This window comes from Castanea sativa, chromosome 1 (assembly GCF_040712315.1).
Source record: "Castanea sativa cultivar Marrone di Chiusa Pesio chromosome 1, ASM4071231v1".
NCBI lineage: Eukaryota > Viridiplantae > Streptophyta > Magnoliopsida > Fagales > Fagaceae > Castanea > Castanea sativa.
Window position 1 is genome coordinate 43867519 of NC_134013.1, and position 20477 is coordinate 43887995.

The 20477-nt window shown below is 36.5% G+C and overlaps 1 protein-coding gene across 3 annotated transcripts in view; it reads right to left on the reverse strand.

Moving 5' to 3' along the window:
* Positions 1-10757: 10757 nt before the first annotated feature.
* The window catches only part of LOC142611855 (DNA ligase 4), a 53308-nt gene continuing 43588 nt past the window's right edge, over positions 10758-20477 (reverse strand). For 2 of the 3 annotated variants that reach the window (XM_075783998.1, XM_075784012.1), the window contains one exon: positions 10758-11720. In XM_075783998.1, the coding sequence (XP_075640113.1) occupies positions 11000-11720 (721 nt within the window). In that variant the 3' untranslated portion in view covers positions 10758-10999. The remainder of the gene's footprint in view (positions 11721-20477) is intronic. The other variant, XM_075784005.1, reaches the window with a different exon arrangement.

Below are 20477 nucleotides of genomic sequence, written 5' to 3' on the forward strand. Positions count from 1 at the left end.
ATCTCCACGAGCAACAATGTCTCGAATGATGTGGTACTTCCTCTCAATGTGCTTTCTTTTCTTGTGATTTCTTGGATCTTTGGATTCTGCAACCGCTTCACTATTGTCGCAAAACAATGTGATGGGAACTTGCTCCATTCTCACTACACCAAGATCAGAAAGGAATTTCTTGAGCCAAACAGCCTCCTTTGCTGCTTCACAAACAGCAACGTACTCGGCTTCCATGGTGGAGTCTGCAATACAAGATTGCTTGACACTCCTCCAACTTATGGCTCCACCGCCCAAGGTGAAAACACATCCTGAAGTGGATTTTCTGAAATCTAGATCCGATTGAAAATCTGAATCTGTATAGCCAATGGGAATCAAATCCTCACTATGGTAAACAAGCATATAATCTCTCGTTCTCCTAAGGTACTTGAGAATATGCTTTACAGCTTGCCAATGTTTTGGTCCTGGATTTGATTGATATCGGCTGACCATGCCAACTGAATAACAAATATCTGGTCTAGTACAAAGCATGGCATACATGAGACTTTCCACTGCAGAAGCATAGGGAACTTGTCTCATGATATTTTGTTCCTCTTGAGTCTTAGGTCTTTGGTCATCAGACAGAGGAACTCCATGTCTAAAAGGAAGCAATCCTTTCTTGGAGTTTTGCATGCTAAACCGTTCTAGGACCTTATCTATATATCCAGCTTGTGATAAGCCTAACATCTTATTCTTGCGATCTCGCTAAAGCTTGATCCCTAGAATAAAGTTAGCCTCACCCAAGTCTTTCATATCAAATTGGCTTGACAACCAAACTTTAACCAATGACATTACCCCTACATCATTCCCAATGAGTAGAATATCATCAACATAAAGCACTAGGAACATTACTACTTTATCTCGATGTCTTTTGTACACACATGGTTCATCAAGATTTTATTCAAAACCAAATGACTTGATTGCTTGATCAAATCTGATGTTCCATGACCTAGATGCTTGTTTAAGTCCATAAATGGACCTATTCAACCTGCATACCATATGCTCTTGGTTCTTTGCTATGAAACCTTCTGGTTGCAACATGTATATTTCTTCTTCAAGATTGCCATTAAGAAATGCAGTCTTGACATCCATTTGCCAAATCTCATAGTCATAATGAGCAGCAATGGATAAGAGAATTCTGATAGATTTAAGCATGGCTACTAGCGAAAAAGTTTCATCATAATCAATACCTTCTTTTTGTGTATACCCTTTCGCCACTAGTCTTGCTTTAAAGGTTTCAACCTTTCCATCTATCCCTCTCTTTCTCTTGTAAACCCATTTGCAACCAACAAGTTTAATGTCGTTAGGCGCCTTTACAAGATTCCATACATGATTGGAATCCATAGAATCCAATTCATATTTCATAGCTTGGACCCAATGATGTGCATCTATATCATTCATTGCTTCATCATAAGTGTAAGGATCTGATTCAGCCTCTTCTGAGATAGCCTCATAAGTTTCTCCCAAACCTATGAATCTTATAGGAAGCCGAACAATTCTCCCACTACAACGAGGCACCTGTGTACTAGACATCTCATGAGTAGTATCTTGTGGTGTATCTAAAACAGTCACATCATCCCTAGTTTCATCCATTGGTTGTTCAACTACAGGCTCATTCATTTCAGCCAAGACAACTCTACTTCTAGGAGTAAAATCATTCATATAGTCATTTTCCAAGAATTTGGCATTTGTGCTAACAAACACTTTATTATCCTTATGACTATAGAATAAACCTCCAACTGTTCCTTTTGGATACCCTACAAAAAATACCACTTCTGTTTTAGACTGTAACTTATCAGACTTTCCTTTCAACACATGTGCTGGACAACCCCAAATGTGGAGATGTCTCATACTAGGCTTACGCCCATTCCACAACTCTACAGGTGTTTTAGGAATAGACTTCAAAGGTACTAAATTCAGAAGATACATTGCAGTATTTAAGGCATATCCCTAAAAGGAAATTGGTAGAGTCGAATAACTCAACATGGACCTAACCATATCTAAAAGAGTCTTATTCCTTCTTTCTGCTACACCATTTTGTTGTGGAGTTCCAGGGTGCCAATCAATTGGGATATAATCCCATTTTCAGTCAAGTAATCCTAAAATCACCAAGAAGGTATTCGCCACCTCGATCAGATCGAATGGCCTTTATGTGTTTACCTAATTGATTCTCAACTTCAGCCCTAAACTCTTTGAACTTTTCAAAGGCTTTGGACTTCCGTTTCATTAGGTACACATAACCAAATCTAGAGTAATCATCAGTGAAAGTAATGAAATACTCATAGTCACCTCTTGCTTGGATTGACATAGGACCACATACATCTGAATGTACTAGTTCTAGCAAATCTTGGGCTCTTCTACCCTTTGCATTAAAAGGTCGTTTGGTCATCTTTCCTTCCAAACAAGATTCGCAAACTGAAAAACCATCAAAGTCCATGGGCTATAAAAGTCCATCTTTGATTAGTCTTTGAATCCTACTTGAATTAATATGACCTAAACGCAAGTGTCATAGATATGCATCACTAGTAGAAGGAAACTTTCTCTTTAATGATTTCACATGAGAGCTACTATCTAATTCAGAATTGTATAATTCATGCTTATCAGGAGTTAAAATATAAAGACCATCCACAATATTGCCAAAACAGATAAACACTTTATCCTTCTTTATTACAACATTGTCTTTCAGGATAACACAATATCCATGTTTACCTAAGTAAGTTACAGAAATTAAATTCCTACGAACATTAGGTACATACAAACAGTCTTCCAATATTAAAACTCTAGACTTAAAACACAAATTAAACACTCCAACAGCTTCAACCGGAATCTTGCTCCCATCAGCCAAAGTAAGAAATAGTTCTCCCTCATTCAACTTTCTCGGTCTCCTCGGAACCCCCGCAAAGAATTGCGTATATGATTAGTACAACCCGAATCCACACACCAGAATCCGTTGGATTCTGTACCAAACATATTTCAAGAAGAAATGAACTTTTCATACCTTTATTCTTGGCAGCCTTGAATGTTGGACAATTCCTCTTCCAATGTCCTTTCTCACCACAATGGAAACACTTTCCTTTGGTTTTCTTTCCTTTGTTGGCAACCCCTAAGGCGATTTGTTTACCATCTTTCTTAGCGAAGTCCTTCTTCTTCTTCTTCTTATCCTTGCCTTTCGACTTAGGTTGAGAAGTAGAAGCTTCACCCACATTGGCTTCAACACTAGAAGTACCAAGGATGCCTTCCGCCGCCACTAACTCATTCATTAATTCAGACAAAGAATAAATCTTTTTGTTCATATTATAATTGAGTCTGAATTCCTTGAATGATTCTGGTAGTGACTGGAGTATCATATCCACTTGGGATTCTCCATCAATGTCGGCACCTAAAACTTCTAATGTGTTCAGATTAGCAATCATCCTAAGACAATGCTCTCTCACTGAACTTCCTGCAGCCATTTTGGTATTATAAATTTGCCTCATGGTTTCTTGCCTTGCAGAATGGCCTTGCTCACCAAACATCTCCTTCAGACTATGCATTATGTCCGAAGCAAGTTCTACATCCTGCATTTGATGCTGTAGAACATTTGAGATAGATGCTAGGATGTAGCACTTGGCCATCTCATTAGATTTATGCCAACGATCATATCGTTGTTTTTCCTCAAGAGGAGCATCTAATGAAGGAAAGTTAGGACATGGTTGAGTAAGCACATATTTGTGCTCTTCAGCAGTAAGAACAATGTCCAAATTTCTTTTCCAGTCAACATAGTTGGATCCAGTCAATTTCTTTTGGTTAAGAATAGAAACAAGTGGGCTAAATGATGCCATGACAAAATCTGAAAATAATAAACATGAATATAATAAGTAAATTGGACATTATCAATTTAGCATAAAAGCATATAATATGGAACCTTAATAAAAACATAAAATAATATATGCAACGACAACCCAATCTCATATTCAATATCCCTCAGCATAGAGTGAACATAAAATACTATGATTGATTGAGAACTATTCTCATTATTAGTGCTATCATGATAACTCTTATCAAACACTAATAATATGCCGTTTTACATTTAGCCTCTAAGTAATAATAGTAAGAACTCAGCATAGAGGATAATATAATACTTAGTCTAGTGTATACCATTGTTTAGAATCATGTGTAACCACATTTCATCCCTTTAACAGGCTTATTTTGTAGTACCATGATAAAACACCCTCCGCATGGAATGCAAAGCTCGAAGTTAAGACAAAGTGTTTATCAAACCACTATAAACCAGGAAATTCAATCTTGTAGGACCATGAAATAAATACTCTCCGCATGGAATGCTAAGCTCGAGGCAAAAACAAAGTATATATTTCACACTACTATGAACTAACAATGGAGGCCGTGAGATCCAACCCTTGAATCTCTCTCCCACTAGATGTTTTAAAATAAAGGTTTTTAAGATCAAGAATGATAATAATGCTAGACACGTGAAAAAAAATATAATCCTAATCTCATTAGGAATAAATTTCATTAAACTAGCATTAACATATATAAATATATATAACGTAATAAAAACATTTATTACATATAAAAATCCATATTATATTATATATATAATATAATATACCAATTAATATATGTAATATATATTAAATTACATTACGTTATATATGTATTATATATATTATAATATAATATATGATTATAATATTATATTATATATATAATATATAGTAGTCAGGAAGTTAGAATCCTCACGGATTCTAACTTAAATGTATTATATATATTATAATATAATATATGATTATAATATTATATTATATACAATATATAGTAGTCAGGAAGTTAGAATCCTCACGGATTCTAACGTTCTTCAAAACACATGAATTGGTCAAACCATTCAACCATGCAATGTGATTACGTCCAAGCCATGCAAAACAAATGGGCCAAGCGGTGCAATCTTCTTAGAATCATAAACAGTTACAACCAAAACAATAACCACCATTTCAAGATACGGCACTATTCACACCAACTTCCAACATATATATATATATATATATATACAGATTCAATTATTCTAACGTAATAATGCTTGGTGTGCAATCCGTACATGAATCCATTAACAATTCCTTATATTCAATCAACCATATATAACAATTCTTGATATACAATAAACATATATCAATGGCCATCACGAAGACACAAAAAAAACAGTTTTCTTAAATTTCTGAAACTCAATCACACGCTATACAATCATGATATGAAAACCTGGCTCTGATACCAATTAAAGGAAAAAATTCTGGTTTTGTATCTCATACAAAACACATAGCGGAAGCAACGAACAAGGATCTATTTCATTCATGATTGATAACGTGCACCATGTAAATTTCAGAATTTAAGAACAAGATAGCGTACATTGGCGTGGAGAAATTCAAAACAAAGATTAGAAGCACTTGGGAACACTTTTAATCTTCACTCCAATTCCACTTTACGCCCAAGATGTGTGGTCTCTCAATCAATCGGCCAAGGGAGAATGAAAGTGTGTCTCACACTCTCTCACACACCGTTTCTTTTTCTTTTCTAATCTCTTCTTATAAAAAATTCTGTATATTTCTCCCTTTATAACTAATCGATTATCTAATCGCTGGCCTATCGGGCCTTTCCAATTGGGCTTTAGTGTGTGGCTTGGAGTGGGACCCAAAGGGACCAATAAGACACTAGCTCCAATGGGCCTTGGGCTTTTCCGTCAACTCTTGACAAGTCCAAAGTTACCATTAATTATATTTAATACCACTATATAAATATAATTGCACTCTAGGCCTTATTAATAAATTATATCCCAAGACTTTATTATACACGTAACCCCTTCATAAAATATTCGTAGTAACACAAAGTCATAAATATAGATTGCCACTTTGTAAATTACTACATCTTATCCTTGAGTACCCGGTTTAATTCTTTAAAGTTATTCATTATATATTTATGAAATCCAATTTCATAAATATATACTTTAGTAATTTCTTACTAAAGTGGTTAGGCCTAACTCTCTGAATAACTGAACCATTAAACTTATCTCAAGGGAATATTTTATATCTCCATCAAGAGACTATGAATTCCATTTTGAGAATATATGTTCCATCAACACTAAATGTGGCCGCCCAACATACCGAGGTTTTGACCGTCACTTCAGATCTACCCCGATATATCAAAGCAACCTACACTTCATGATCAGGTCCATTATTCTCTCGTGATTAAGAGTTCATGCAAATAGAAGTCGTGAGATTTATTATTCATTTGACAATCATTAGGAGAATAATAAATCTCACAATGTCCCGTTCAATATGTTTTAACTCTTAAAACATATCAACATATCAACTAGAAGTTTCCACTTCCATGATCAAGACAAATCATCTTAGTTGACACGTTATAGTCTTCGCAGATGAAATGCCCAATTTCATCACCGACTACGAACTATTAATTCTGAGTTTACAAAGAACTTGTGATTTACATCTTCTGTGACTTTTCACATAAATCACATACAATGCATCTCATGGACTATATGATAATGTCTCATATTCATGTTACCATTATTTTGGATAATAATAAAATAACTTTATCAAACACAATATTAAGTCATACATCATGTCATACATAATGTCATACATAATATCATACATAGCATCATACAATAGGATTTAAGAGCACAAATCCTAACAAACTCCCCAGTGGGTCGAAAATCACCAAGAAACTCCTCAGTGAGTCAAGCAATCCAAAAATTACAAGAAATCCCAAGAATGTTTGGAAAACCCCTTGAGCAAGTTTTCACCAAGATCATGAGAACACTACCATCACCATAAGGAGGCATCAAACTTTTTGCACATATCTTTCGGGAATTAAACATGCAGGCACAAGTTCTCAGAATGTTTAATATCATAATTAATGATTACAGAACTTTAGTACATATCCTCCTTGGAACTAAACATGTACACCTAGATAAAGGCATGAGCCACCAAGAATAGAAGAGGTTGAGACAGAGGTGTGAGCCACCCAAAACAGAAGAGATTAAGACAAAGGTGAAATCCACCCAGAGGCAAAAGCCACCCAGATAAGTTTGAAACAAGAGCCACAAATGGACACCATGAGAACACTACCATCACCATAAGGAGGCATCAAACTTTTTGCACATATCTTTCGAGAATTAAACATGCAAGCACAAGTTCTCAGAATGTTTGATATCAGAATTAATGATTACAAAACTTTAGTCCATATCCTCCTTGGAACTAAACATGTACACCTAGATAGAGGCATGAGCCACCAAGAACAGAAGAGTTTGAGGCAGAGGTGTGAGCCACCCAGAACAAAAGAGATTAAGACAAAGGCAAAAGCCACCTAAATAAGTTTGAAGCAAGAGCCACAAATGGACACCGTAGATATGTATCATTTGAGCTCGTAACAACACTTTGTTTATTTGGTTGATGGTTGAGGTCGTTGGTCATGTTTGTTTTTCTTTTTTGATGACTCCAGGATATTGAGTTACTCGCCTTTTGCTTGAAAATTGGCAAACTAGGTTCTGGGATAGTGAACCTATCGTTGCTCGTTTTCCGAGTAACACTCATGGGACTTTGGGCATACGAATCCCATACAACTCTTTGGAGTTGCACCTCGCCCCACGCATATGTATTGTTTGCCATGTGTGTGGGTTGAGCTCAACTCGTATGTCAAAACATAATGTTTTGTCTCTTTTTCTTTTGATTTCATTAACGAAGCTTACAAATAAAAAAAAGGGCAACTGTAAACACCTCATTTTGTGTACCCCTTACGACCTGAGCCCCCTTTCCCCATTGATGACATCACTCAGAGTCCTAAGGTTGATTTAGGGCCCAATCTTGTGAAATTTGAGTTGAGAGATTATTTTTGGAAAAGAAAAGGTGCAGGAAAAACCCTAAGCATACTTACGCATACACACATATGCGCAGGCACGCTTGAAGTATGCATACGCATACTTAGGGCATGCACACACATGCCCCGAGTATGCACACACATGCCCCGAGTATGCACACATATCTAGAATTCCAGAATATCTGTAAGGAAAGTTTTTGGACATAAATTCATGTAGAATAAATCCCACATTGTTTGGCAGCTGCCCTACACCCTTCTATGATTACTGTAAAAAGCCCAAAATAGAAATTTTACAAAGGAGAACGAAATATACAAAATTTACTAGAAAATAGTGAATCAAATAGGGGATATTTATACTAAAACATTCTCAAGTCAAGTTTTACCTGGTTTAGACCTATTTTGGTCTTGGTCTTCAATTTCTAAAGTTTACTAACCTTCTTGGTTTTGTTCTTAATTAGATTAACTAAGGGGAACGGTCAAATCAAAGTTCTAGAGAGTTCTTGTGTTGACGTAAAGGTTCAACTTTTCCTCTTCACTTCTTTGTTTGTTTGTTTACTTCCATGTTTTAATGCTTTGATATACTTGTTTTAGTCTAGTTTTATTTCGCAATCATATTAGAAGCATGATAGGATGCTAGATTTTTTGCTTTGATTTAGTTGTTCTGTATTTCTAAGTGTAAGTTTTTGGGTGTGTATGCAAGCACATGCTTCATGCATGCGTACGCATTCTCATAGTATGCGTATGCATACAACTCGGATGCACATGCACTCCCTATGTATGCGTACACATACTCGTGCCCAGAAACCTAGATTCAAGTTTCTTTGAATTTTGCTTACTTTCTTTCACATGTTTAGCTTCTGTTTGGTCTAGTTTCATATGTTTAAGTCCTAGAGTCAGTAGAATGACATGCTTTGTTTTGTTTAATTGATAGATGAATGGTTAGGATTCTTGCTTTTCTTGAATATAATAAACATACATAAGAACATAAATATGTATTGATGCACAGGTGCTGAGATGTTATGGTGCAGTGAGGTAAGTGAAGGTAAGTATGGTGCTAAGATGTTATGATGCATATAAATATGAACATGCATCTTTGAACACGATGATTGACCTCTTTGATTGATGAATACCATGATGCTATGTTTGAATGCTCAAGTATGCTTGATGTTATCCCTTATTGATGTTGCTGCTTTGTAATATACTTGCTGCCTTTGGATAATTATGAATGTCAATGTTTGTTTGATTTAGATGCATGTTAAAGTGTGTGAGTTTAGAATAACATATTAGAAGACAAGAAATGGAGGCCGACCTACGGGTCGGGTGGGGTTAGGTGTCTAACACCTTCCCATCTTCATACTTAAACTTCGGATACGTACTCTGGTAAAGATCAGTCATTCCACAAATGCCACTATATATATGGTTCCTAGACCTAATCTAGGTGGCGACTCCATTTACACCTTTCACTTGGTCCACCCTTGGCGTACTTCCCACGAAGAGAACACCAAAAACTCGTCGCGAACTCTTGCACCCAAACTTACACATTCCCATCTTGTAACTTAGCCCCCAAATCCAGGTTTAAGTTTGTAAAATAGCCTTTATTGTTAATAGATTGTAACTAGGAGACAAAGCTTTGTAATCTTTTTACGTAGCTTGTAGATTAGGACACGCTCTCACACGCGCCACTTGGATTTCTCACCACACGCCATACACGTGCCAATGAACTACATCATCTAATGACGTCATCCAGAGCCACGTTAGTCACCATGCAAGCATTGCCATGTCAGCGAGTCTCCACGCCAACATCGCGTCATCTTTAACCCTACTGACTTGGACCAACCCAACTTGTATATCCCGAATCTAACCCGTGACTACCCCGTTGACTTTGACTGCTGCCCTTTGACTTTGACCTTTTGCATTGACCATTGACCAAAAATCAAAATTTCTAAAAGGACCTATGTTGCTCATTTTTTCGTGTAAATTCCAATTTTGGATTTTGTTTCTTCATTTAAAGTTTCAAAATCGGTCAATTGGCACATTCTTCATCGTGATTTCTTCAAAAGCGAATGCAGGGCATCATCAAAGGATCTCCTCATGCTTAACCTCAAACCTTCATCAAGCTTTTGCCTTGAATTTGAGAGAGTGTAAAGATATACTAGACATATTAGCTAATGTAATAAATCCAAGCTCATACCTACTGCATTCTAGTAGTCTATGGTTTAGTTGCCTATATTAAGCATGTTATGGTTCATTGTAATACAAGTTATTGTACTACACTCTTATACAATAAATATGTAGCTCTTAAGGGTTTCCTTCATAGACGTGGGCCAATAAGGCTAAATCACGTAACCCTTGTATTCTTAATGTTCCTATTCTATGATTCCCCTTCCACACCCACTCTAGCATATATAACATGGTATACATATCGCGTTGTTAATATATTTAACAGTTCAATTCCTTTAATTTTATATGTGTGTGTGCGTGTGTGTATATATATATATATGAAAGGCAAGACTGTTTTTGGGGGGAGGGGGGCCAACCAGACGCAAAAACAACATAAAGGTAACGGTTGAAGAACCATTAACGAAGTACGTATTTTGAAAGCCTTTAATCCACTTGCTTTGCAGTAAAATAATCAACATAACAGCAACAATAACAACATTAATTATATGTTTCTATGTAAAAATCAATAGAAAGTTAGGAACACTTCCATACGCTCCTTTTGAATTGTGGCTCACATCAACCAAAAGATCGGGAGGAACAAATCATGTGTTATAAACTATTGGTCCTTCAATACGTTGCTGGACGATATTAGCGGCATACCCATAAGTAAAATGTGTTCAGACCAAACCAACAACAACAAAATAAATTTTTTTGAACAGATACTATCATCAACTTCTCCACTGACTGACTAATTATGGTTCCTGCATCTGACAAGAATTTTGCAAATAGTACAAGAGAACAAAACAAGAATTTTGCAAATAGAACACAAGCACGAAACAAGCTTACTGAAAAGCTAGTTTGTTCCCCAACCCTGTCTCACTCTACAACAGACATTTGATGCAAAACTTACAGCCAACACAGATGTAAGATATTACCAATCCTTCAGAAGCTTACCAGCAACGTCCTTGTAGCTGACTTTCTTTTTCTTTGTAGGCTCTGCATTGGGATCCAAGAGCGGTTTCTCGCGTTCAAGAATTGTATCTGTAGTCTCAATTTTCTTCACTCCAAGGCTCGGAATCATGTCCAACAACATGGCTTGAACAGGATCGATCATAACTTCGAATTTTTCAGGCCTCACACTGTCTTGGCTTCTATGTGTTTCAATCAGTTCAATATTAGGAACTATATTGTACTCTTCATATCTAACATCTTTTTCAACTTCTTCCTCAGATGCCTTGCCTCTATATGATGATTCAGAATCTTGTACCATCTCAGTCTCTTGGATTTCTGAACTTTCCTTACATGACATTTCATGATTTCCTTCTCTAATTTTGATTTCTTCCCTGCAAGTCTTCTCGTCGTGAGACCCACTTTCATCTGATTCATTATCACATATTTTACCAGGCTTCTTTCCAGTACATGCTCGTGTTCTTCGAGCTTGTGCCACAGTTGTTTTTCCTTTTCTATTGCTTGTACCACCAGCAGGTCTTCCTCTTTTCCTTTTCCCAACCTCCTCATGTGAGACCAAAATTTTAGGAATTTCTGGAGCAGTTTTCTCCCTTCTCTGTTCCCTTACATCAAGAGAAGAGGATATATTCAGATTGTCTAAATTGTCCAATCCAGAAAGGGCTCCTAGATCTACATCGTGTTTGCTGGAAAGGTAGCGAGAGCAAAACTATTAATTACAACATATAGCCAACAGAAAAAGTATTATAGACAGCGTTCATATTTTGAAAAAAGAAAAAGAAAAAAAAAGAAGGGCTTTACGTGTTTTACAAAAAATTGACCGCTGAATTTGACTGGGGACCCCTTTTAATATTCTAACAAAACTTCAATCTTCTTCCTAGTAGTTTCAAACAGAAACTTTGAAGAAATTTCTTCTTCAACCAGGACGATAATCAATTCTTAGGTGAACTTCGGAGAACTAACATGTATGAGCATGGGACCTGGGACCACAATCCAATTGGACCAGCGTTTTCAAAGTTGGGTTATGCTATTGATCAAACTACCATTGTCAACAAGCCACCTGGTACCACCAAAAAGTGATGCCCAGATTCAAACGATTTGACTTCAATGTAATACACTAAATTTGACAGTCATTGAAGGATTCTAATTTTATAATTCTTTCATTACCATCATTTTGTATCATGGGTTTTCTATCTCCTAGTCAAGTGCAGGTGGGCTAAAGAGGAACTTATTGTGAGAATCTACAATCTCGGAGCATATTAAGCACTGAACATATACTTGACAGTTTAAAAAAAGGAGCATATTTTTATCTTCTATTAATTCTCAATTGATTTAATTTTACCCATAATAAAAAGAAAATGAAGAAAAAACGAAAAGACATTATTAGCTCTCTTTTTTTCTTTTTAATTTTTATTATTTCCCTCACAATAGAAAGATATCAGAATTAAGCCATCCATGTACCTCATTGTAAGTACGGTTGTTAAAATCTGGAACCCTACATAGGATTTGTGAGAGGGTCTCATGGATAGGATCGAAGATCGTATTTTTATACTTTCCATAAATACTATAAAATAATAATAATAATAATAATTGAGGTGAAAAATTGCAAGTAGCGATGATGTTATATATCAAAGATAATTAAAATCATTATAGAAAATGAGAGAAATTTGACATAATACAACTATAGAAACATCATATATTTCTCAGCACAAATTAATCAAAAGCCAAATAACTACCAAGTACCAAATTGCCTGGAGTATCTGAACCAAAAAAAAAAAAAGGTTTATTAGATTGGGTTCAAAAAATTTATTAGCGATTTGCTTGGGTCAATGAATAAATTAATATTTGGAAACCCTGATATAAGGTTATTTAACTAATGAGATCGCTCATAATTGGGTTTTATTTCATTTTAATATATCCTGTTAGGAGGCTTTAGATTTTGAATTATTACTGAGAATAGTTATTGATTTTTTTTTTTTTTTTTGGCTATTGACCTTTTTTTTCAAATAAAAAAAGTTTTATAGGTAAGAAAAACTGTATTAAGAGAAGAGAAATTCATTAAAAGCGTGAAGTAGCCAGAAAAAATATGTACAGAAAACAGGAATATATATACAGGAATATGTGCAGAAAAGCATGAGTGAAAACCTCAATATATTGGGTAACCGCAAGTAGTGCTAGGAGAACACATATTCTCAAGATAAAATCTATAATCTCTTTCTATAAAGACATGAAATATTCCATTGAGATAAATTTAATAGGAACAGGTTATTCAAGGTTCTGGGCCCAACCACTTTAGTAAAGAGTTACTAAAGTTTATTTAATGAAATTAGATTTCATAAAATATATGAATAACTAAAATATTAAACCAAGGACCTAAAGGAATAAAATAGTGATTTACAAAGTGACATTTTATTATAACTTTGTTCACTACAGATGTTTCATGAAGGAGTCAAATGATATTATATTAGAGTTTTGAGATAAAATTTATTAATAAGGCCTAGAGTGGAATTATATTTGCATAGTGGTATATGTTATATAATTAATGATAACTTTGAGCTTGTCAAAAGTTGATGGAAGTCCGTGTTAGGATTAGTGCCCTTAAATCCTATTGTATGATGCTATGTATGACATTATGTATGACATGATGTATGACTTAATATTGTGATTAATAAAGTTATTTTATTATTATCCAAAATAATGGTAACATGAATATGGGACATCATTATATAGTCCATGAGATGCATTGTATGTGATTTATGTGAAAAGTCACAGAAGATGTAAATCCCAAGTTCTTTGTAAACTCAGAATTAATAGTTCGTAGTCGGTGATGAAATTGGGCATTTCATCTGCAAAGACTATAACGTGTCAACTAAGATGATTTGTCTTGATCATGGAAGTGGGGACTTCTAGTTGATATGTTGATATGTTTTAAGAGTTAAAACATATTGAACAGGACCGCTGTGAAATTTATTATTCTCTTAATGACTGTCAAATGAATAATAAATCTCACGACTTCTATTTGCATGAACTCTTAATCCTGAGAAAATAATGGACCTGATCATGAAGTGTAGGTTATTTTGATATATCAGGAGTGAGATCTGAAGTGACGGTCAAAACCTCAGTATGTTGGGCAGCCACATTTAGTGTTGATGGAACATATATTCTCAAGATGGAATTCATAGTCTCTTGATGGAGATATAAAATATTCCCTTGAGATAAGTTTAATGGTTCAGTTATTCAGAGAGTTAGGCCTAACCACTTTAGTAAGAAATTACTAAAGTATATATTTATGAAATTGGATTTCATAAATATATAATGAATAACTTTAAAGAATTAAACCGGGTACTCAAGGATAAGATGTAGTAATTTACAAAGTGACAGTCTACATTTATGACTTTGTGTTACTACGAATATTTTATGAAGGGGTTACGTGTATAATAAAGTCTTGGGATATAATTTATTAATAAGGCCTAGAGTGCAATTATATTTATATAGTGGTATTAAATATAATTAATGGTAACTTTGGACTTGTCAAGAGTTGACGGAAAAGCCCAATGCCCATTGGAGCTAGTGTCTTATTGGTCCCTTTTGGTCCCACTCCAAGCCACACACTAAAGCCCAATTAGAAAGACCCAATAGGCCAACCCAATTAGATAATCAGTTAGTTATAAAGGGAGAAACATACAGAATTTTTAAAAAGAAGAGATTAGAAAAGAAAAAGAAACGGTGTATGAGAGAGTGTGAAACACACTTTCATTCTCCCTTTGAAAAACTGATTGAGAGACCACACATCTTGGGCGTAAAGTGGAATTGGAGTGAAGATTAAAAGTGTTCCCAAGTACTTCTAATCTTTGTTTTGAATTTCTCTACACCAAGGTACGCTATCTTGTTCTTAAATTCTGAAATTTACATTGTGCACGTTATCAATCATGAATGAAATAGATCATTGTTCGTTGCTTCAGCTATGTGTTTTGTATGAGATACAAAACTAGAATTTTTCCTTCAGTCCGATGGTGCAGACATGAGGTACATGCCTCCAATTATGTGCACGTATGGGAGGAAAAGAAAGAAAAAAAAAAAAAAAGATGGCCCAACCTGTGGCCTTATGGATGGAGCCTGATAGTAATTGGGCTTAAAGATTAAGCAAGCCCGATCATTAAATAATTAGGGTTTCTTTATGCATTTTGTTGTTTGCTATTTAAGCACTTTTTCTTACTATTGTAAGACATTTTTAAGAATTATAAAAACGTGTGTTTCTTTTACACTAGTGCCGACTCCAGTTTTGCTTAGTGCTAACTCCAAGCAACCCCTAGGTGCTAACTCGGTGCTAACTCCTAGGGTTTTTTCTTTTGTTTGCCGTTGTTTAATTTTATCAATGATATAGTATGGTTGTCCTGCGTCAATTTTGGACATTAGAGCAGACTTCTAGTCCATGCAACACAACCATAGCCAACCACTTGAAGAAACAAAACCATCAGAAAACAAACCAAACAACTATGATGTTACCCTTCAATTTCTTATCCCATGAGATCTTAAATAATCCCAAACCAGTCCCAGTCTGTATATAAACCCTTTATCCACATGAATTTCTCATCCCCAAGCCAACAGAGAAGCCAGTTACTCCTTCCAAGCAAGTGACCATCATCTATGCCTGCCTAGGCACCTATGATCACATAACCCACAAACCACAAGCCAAATAAAACATAGAAAGATTGACCCACACAAGACCCATCAGCCCACCAGACACCGAGATCCAACATCAACCTTAACTAACTGCTGCCGAGATTGTCAAATCGCCACCACTACCAAGCCCCGAGACAAGCCACCACCAATCTCCTTTGTTTCACGCTACCACTATCTTCCCCGCCTTTGTGCCGCCACTAGCCATCAACCCCCAACGCCAGTCAAAGGCCTTCATCGCATAGAGTTTTCATTTTGAGTTTTGTTGGGTTATCTTTGAGTTTATGTTGTTTCTTTTAGTCTCTTTTGTATTTGTATTGTGTATTTTATTATTTCTCATTAGAAAAAATCAAAAGAAAAGAAAACAAAAGAAAGAAAGTGAGAAGGTATTATATGCAACAACCCATTTCAAGTATTTGACTCTTAAGTTGCATGTCCAAAATCCCACTTTGTCCAAACAGATCCACTCACTTGAGGAGCCAAGCCGTGTCATCCCAGTGCAGTAGGTTGGCCCACATAGGGGTACGGTTTCTTACTCTCCTTTGGTGGACTCAATTTTGTTTCATTAAAATATCATCTTTATATTTTTATGTGCATATTCCACCATGACTCCTTTGGCCTACCCATTTTGTGCTTAAGTTAGTTGTTTTTATTATTAGTTCCTTCTTTCTGTGCCTATCATAAAAAAACAGAAAAACAAAACTTTGCACCAATTTCTTTGAAATACTGATTCTCATTATTAATTGTGGAGCTTATTGGAAGTTGAATTTCATTTGGGCTATCTCTCAATATTGTAAACACTAACACTACTTGATTGCAATTTATCCCTTTGATTCATTGACTTAGTCTCTACATGCACACTTGCTTGACCTTAATTTTATATTCAGAATTAATTGCTTGAAAATTTTTCCGAATCTCAAGCATTCATATATGTACTAGTGCATGCATCTACATAGTGGTTGCATCATGTCAAACCTTGAACATCAATCCACTTTTGAACCTAAGTCTTCCTTAGAGCAAACCATTGAGGACCAAGCAAAAACCATCTAAGCCTTGCTAGAGAAGGTAGAGCTAGTTAAAGCATCTCAAAAAGAGAGCAATAACCACGAAGGTGAGATGTCCCACATAGGAGGAAATAACATGCTTAAACACAATCATCACGATCACTTTAATAGGGGTCCAAACCTTGAGCATGGCACTATAATCACAATGGCCCAAGGATTATGATGATAGGACGTCCAAGGAAAAGATAGAAGCACCCACCTTTGATGGTTTTCAAGACCCATGGAGTTTCACTAATTGGTTACGTCAGATGGAGAAAATCTGACTATTACAATTGGGTTAAGGATAAGAAAGTTAGGCATGCCAGGATGAAGTTAATTTGAAGAGCCGACCTTTTCTGGGAGGATCTTGAGGATACCCTTAGGCGATGACATCAACCCCCCATTACTGATTGGCTTGAGATGAAGGATGCACTCTCAAGGAATTATCTTCCTCCAACTTATAGGAGCTCCCTCTTCGAGGAATGGGATCCCCTTAAGCAAGACACTTCTCTTGTGGTTGAATATATAGGGAAATTCAAGGAACTCAAAAGGCGAATTCAAATAGTCAAGGTAGAGGTTGTCACACTCAATAGGTTTAAGAAATGTTTAAATGCTAACCTACTAGGAGAGATTATTACCCGAGGGGCCACTACCTTAGACTAGGCATGTGAGCATGCTAGGAATTGTGAATTAGCATCCAAATCTATCTTTTGGAGACATTCTGAGCTCCGAAGTATCCCTACCAACCCCTCAACCTTTTGGTAGCAAATCTAGACTTACCTTACCCCCTCCTAAGGTCAACCCTAATAGCACCCCCACTAGGAAAAGAGGATAAAGGAAAGGGTGTGGTCAACGAGCCTTCAAGATTAGGTTCTCACCTCCAATGTTTCAAATGCAATGTGGTTGGACATATTGTAGCTAAATGTCCCTCTAAAACCCTTGTCAATTAAGAAGATGAAGAGAAGGTAGGAGATGTAGAGGAGCGTGTATGACCCTAATGTTGAAGAAATTCAGGATGTTGAAGTAGAATGGGATGATGATCCCAGCTACCTTGCATGCATTTGAGCCATATCTCCCCAACTTGATGATTTCAAGGGCATCTTTGGTGTCCAAACCCCATAGTGAATGTGGTAAGGTGTGCGTTGGCACAATAGAAAACACTGATGATTGGTGAAGGAGTGCAATCTTCCACACTTACGCCAAGTGTGGAGACAAAACTTGCAAGGTTATTATAGATAGTGGGAGTTGTATTAATCTGGTGTCCTCTAGTGTTGTTTCCTGCCTAGGCTTGAAATTGAGCACACACCCTAACCCATATAAAATTCCTTAGGTAGATACCTCCTCCAAAGCCATAAAATAAAAATGTGTTGTTCCACTTCAATTCCTCACCTACAAGGCTAAAATATAGTGTGGTGTGATTCCCATTGATGTAGGGCATATTATCTTAAGTAGACCTTGGCTTTATGTTTTGGATGTCAGACTTCATAGTCGATCCAATTCTTGTTCATTTGTGTTTGAAGGTAAGAAAATTGTGCTCAATCCTTTGAAACCCAACAAGCCAATTGACCTGAGCAAGAAGAAAGAAGTGCCAAGGGCAAAAGGTTTGAACATCATACAAAGGCATTTGAAAGGGTGGCGGTTCAAAAATCAGTTGTGTTTGGCTTAGTTGCCAGGGAACTCAGTGGGTAGGCCCGTGAGGAGCCTCCTGAAGAAGTGAAGTCAATGCTCCATGATTTTAAAGATGTTTTCCTTAAGGAACTCCTTGATCATTTACCACTCATGCGTGACATATAACACGCCATGTATTTTGTGCCTGGAGCAACCCTACCAAACTTGCCTCACTATAGGATGAACCCCACAAAACATGCCGAGTTGCAAAGGAAAGTAGAAGAACTACTTCGAAAGGGGTTTGTTCATGAAAGTATGAGTCCATGTGCAGTCCCTACACTCGTCTTCAAAGAAAGATGGAACTTGGAGGATATGTGTTGATAGTCGTGCCATCAACAAGATCACTATGAAATATTGTTTCCCCATCCCTTGATTGGATGACATGTTGTATATGACAGCTGGAGCAACAATCTTCTCGAAGATTGACTCAGAAAGTGGATATCATCAAATCAGGGTTCATCTTGGTGATAAGTGGAAAATTGCCTTCAAGATGAAAGATGGTTTATATGAGTATGAGAGTGATGACACTTGCCCAAGCCTTTTATGGGCAAATTTTTGGTTGTGTACTTTGATGACATCCTCATTTATAGAAAATCTAGGGAGCAACACTTAGACCACCTCACTCAAGTTTGTACTACCCTTAGGAAGGAGTGTTTATATGGCAGTCTCAAGAAGTGCTCTTTCTTTACCGATCAAGTCATTTTCCTAGGTTTCATCATATCCTTAAAGGGAGTTTCTGCTGAACCCCAAAAGGTTCAAGCAATTGCGATTGGCCTAAGCCCAAAAATATCCATGACGTTCAAAGCTTTCATGGGCTCGCATCCTTTTATCGTCAATTGGTATAGTACCATTACGTCCCCCATCACTAACTACATGAAAAAAGAGGAGTTTAATTGGACAAAAGTTGCTACTAAGGCTTTCAATGGAGTGAAACAAAAGATGACTGAGGCACCTATCATGCATCTCCTTGATTTTACCAAGCCTTTGAGGTAGAAAGTGATGCCTCAAGTTTTGGCATAGGTGGAGAACTTAGCCAAGAGTGCCACCCAATTGCTTATTTTAGTGAGAAATTGAATGATGCTAAGCAAAAATAATCCACATATGACATATACCTATTGTCTCCAGAATTTGTTATCTACTCTAATCATAAGGCCTTGTACTATCTCCATTCCCAAAAGAAACTAAATATTATGCATGGTAAATGGATTGAATTTCTACAGCGCTACTCCTTTTTGGTGAAACATAGGGCGGGAGTTGAGAATAAGGCTGCGGATGAGCCAAATCGATGGGTATCTTTGCTATCAGTCATGAGTGTTAAGGTTACAGGATTTGAATGGCCCAAGGATGACTATGGTTCATGCCCAGATTTTGGAGAGCTCTACACTAGCCTAAGTAATGCCTCACGACCAATCCTGGATGATTATACTCTTCAAGATGGTTACTTGTTCAAGGCCAACAAGTTATGTATCCCTCGATCTTCAATGAGAGCTTTCCTAGTTTAGGAGACACACGTCGAAGGTTTTGCAGGTCATTTTGGTCAAGACAAAACAATTAAGGAAGTGGAACGTCAATTCTATTAGCCTAGCCTTAAGAGGAGCATTGAGAAGATAGTTGGTCAGTGTCGTACATGTCAACTAGCCAAACATCGTAAGAAAAACACTAGTTTGTATACACCTCTACCTGTGCCAGATCACCCATGGCAGGATGTGAGCATGGACTTTGTGTGTTAGGATTGCTCTGCACCTTTAGGAAGCACGATTCCATTCTAGTAATCATTGATCGCTTCTCTAAGATGGCTCATTTTCTACCGTGTTCGACCTCTAATGCTTCTAAGATTGCAAAGCTTTACTTTGATGAGATTGTCAAATTTTATGGTCTTCCCAAAACCATAGTGTCTGATAGGGATGTTCGCTTCATGAATTGTTTTTGGAAAACTTTGTGGTATTTAGTAGGCACCAAATTGAAATTTTCCACTGCATTTCATCTTCAAACTGATGGTCAAACTAAGATTGTTAACCATAGTCTAGGCAACCTCCTCCGGTGTCTAGTAGG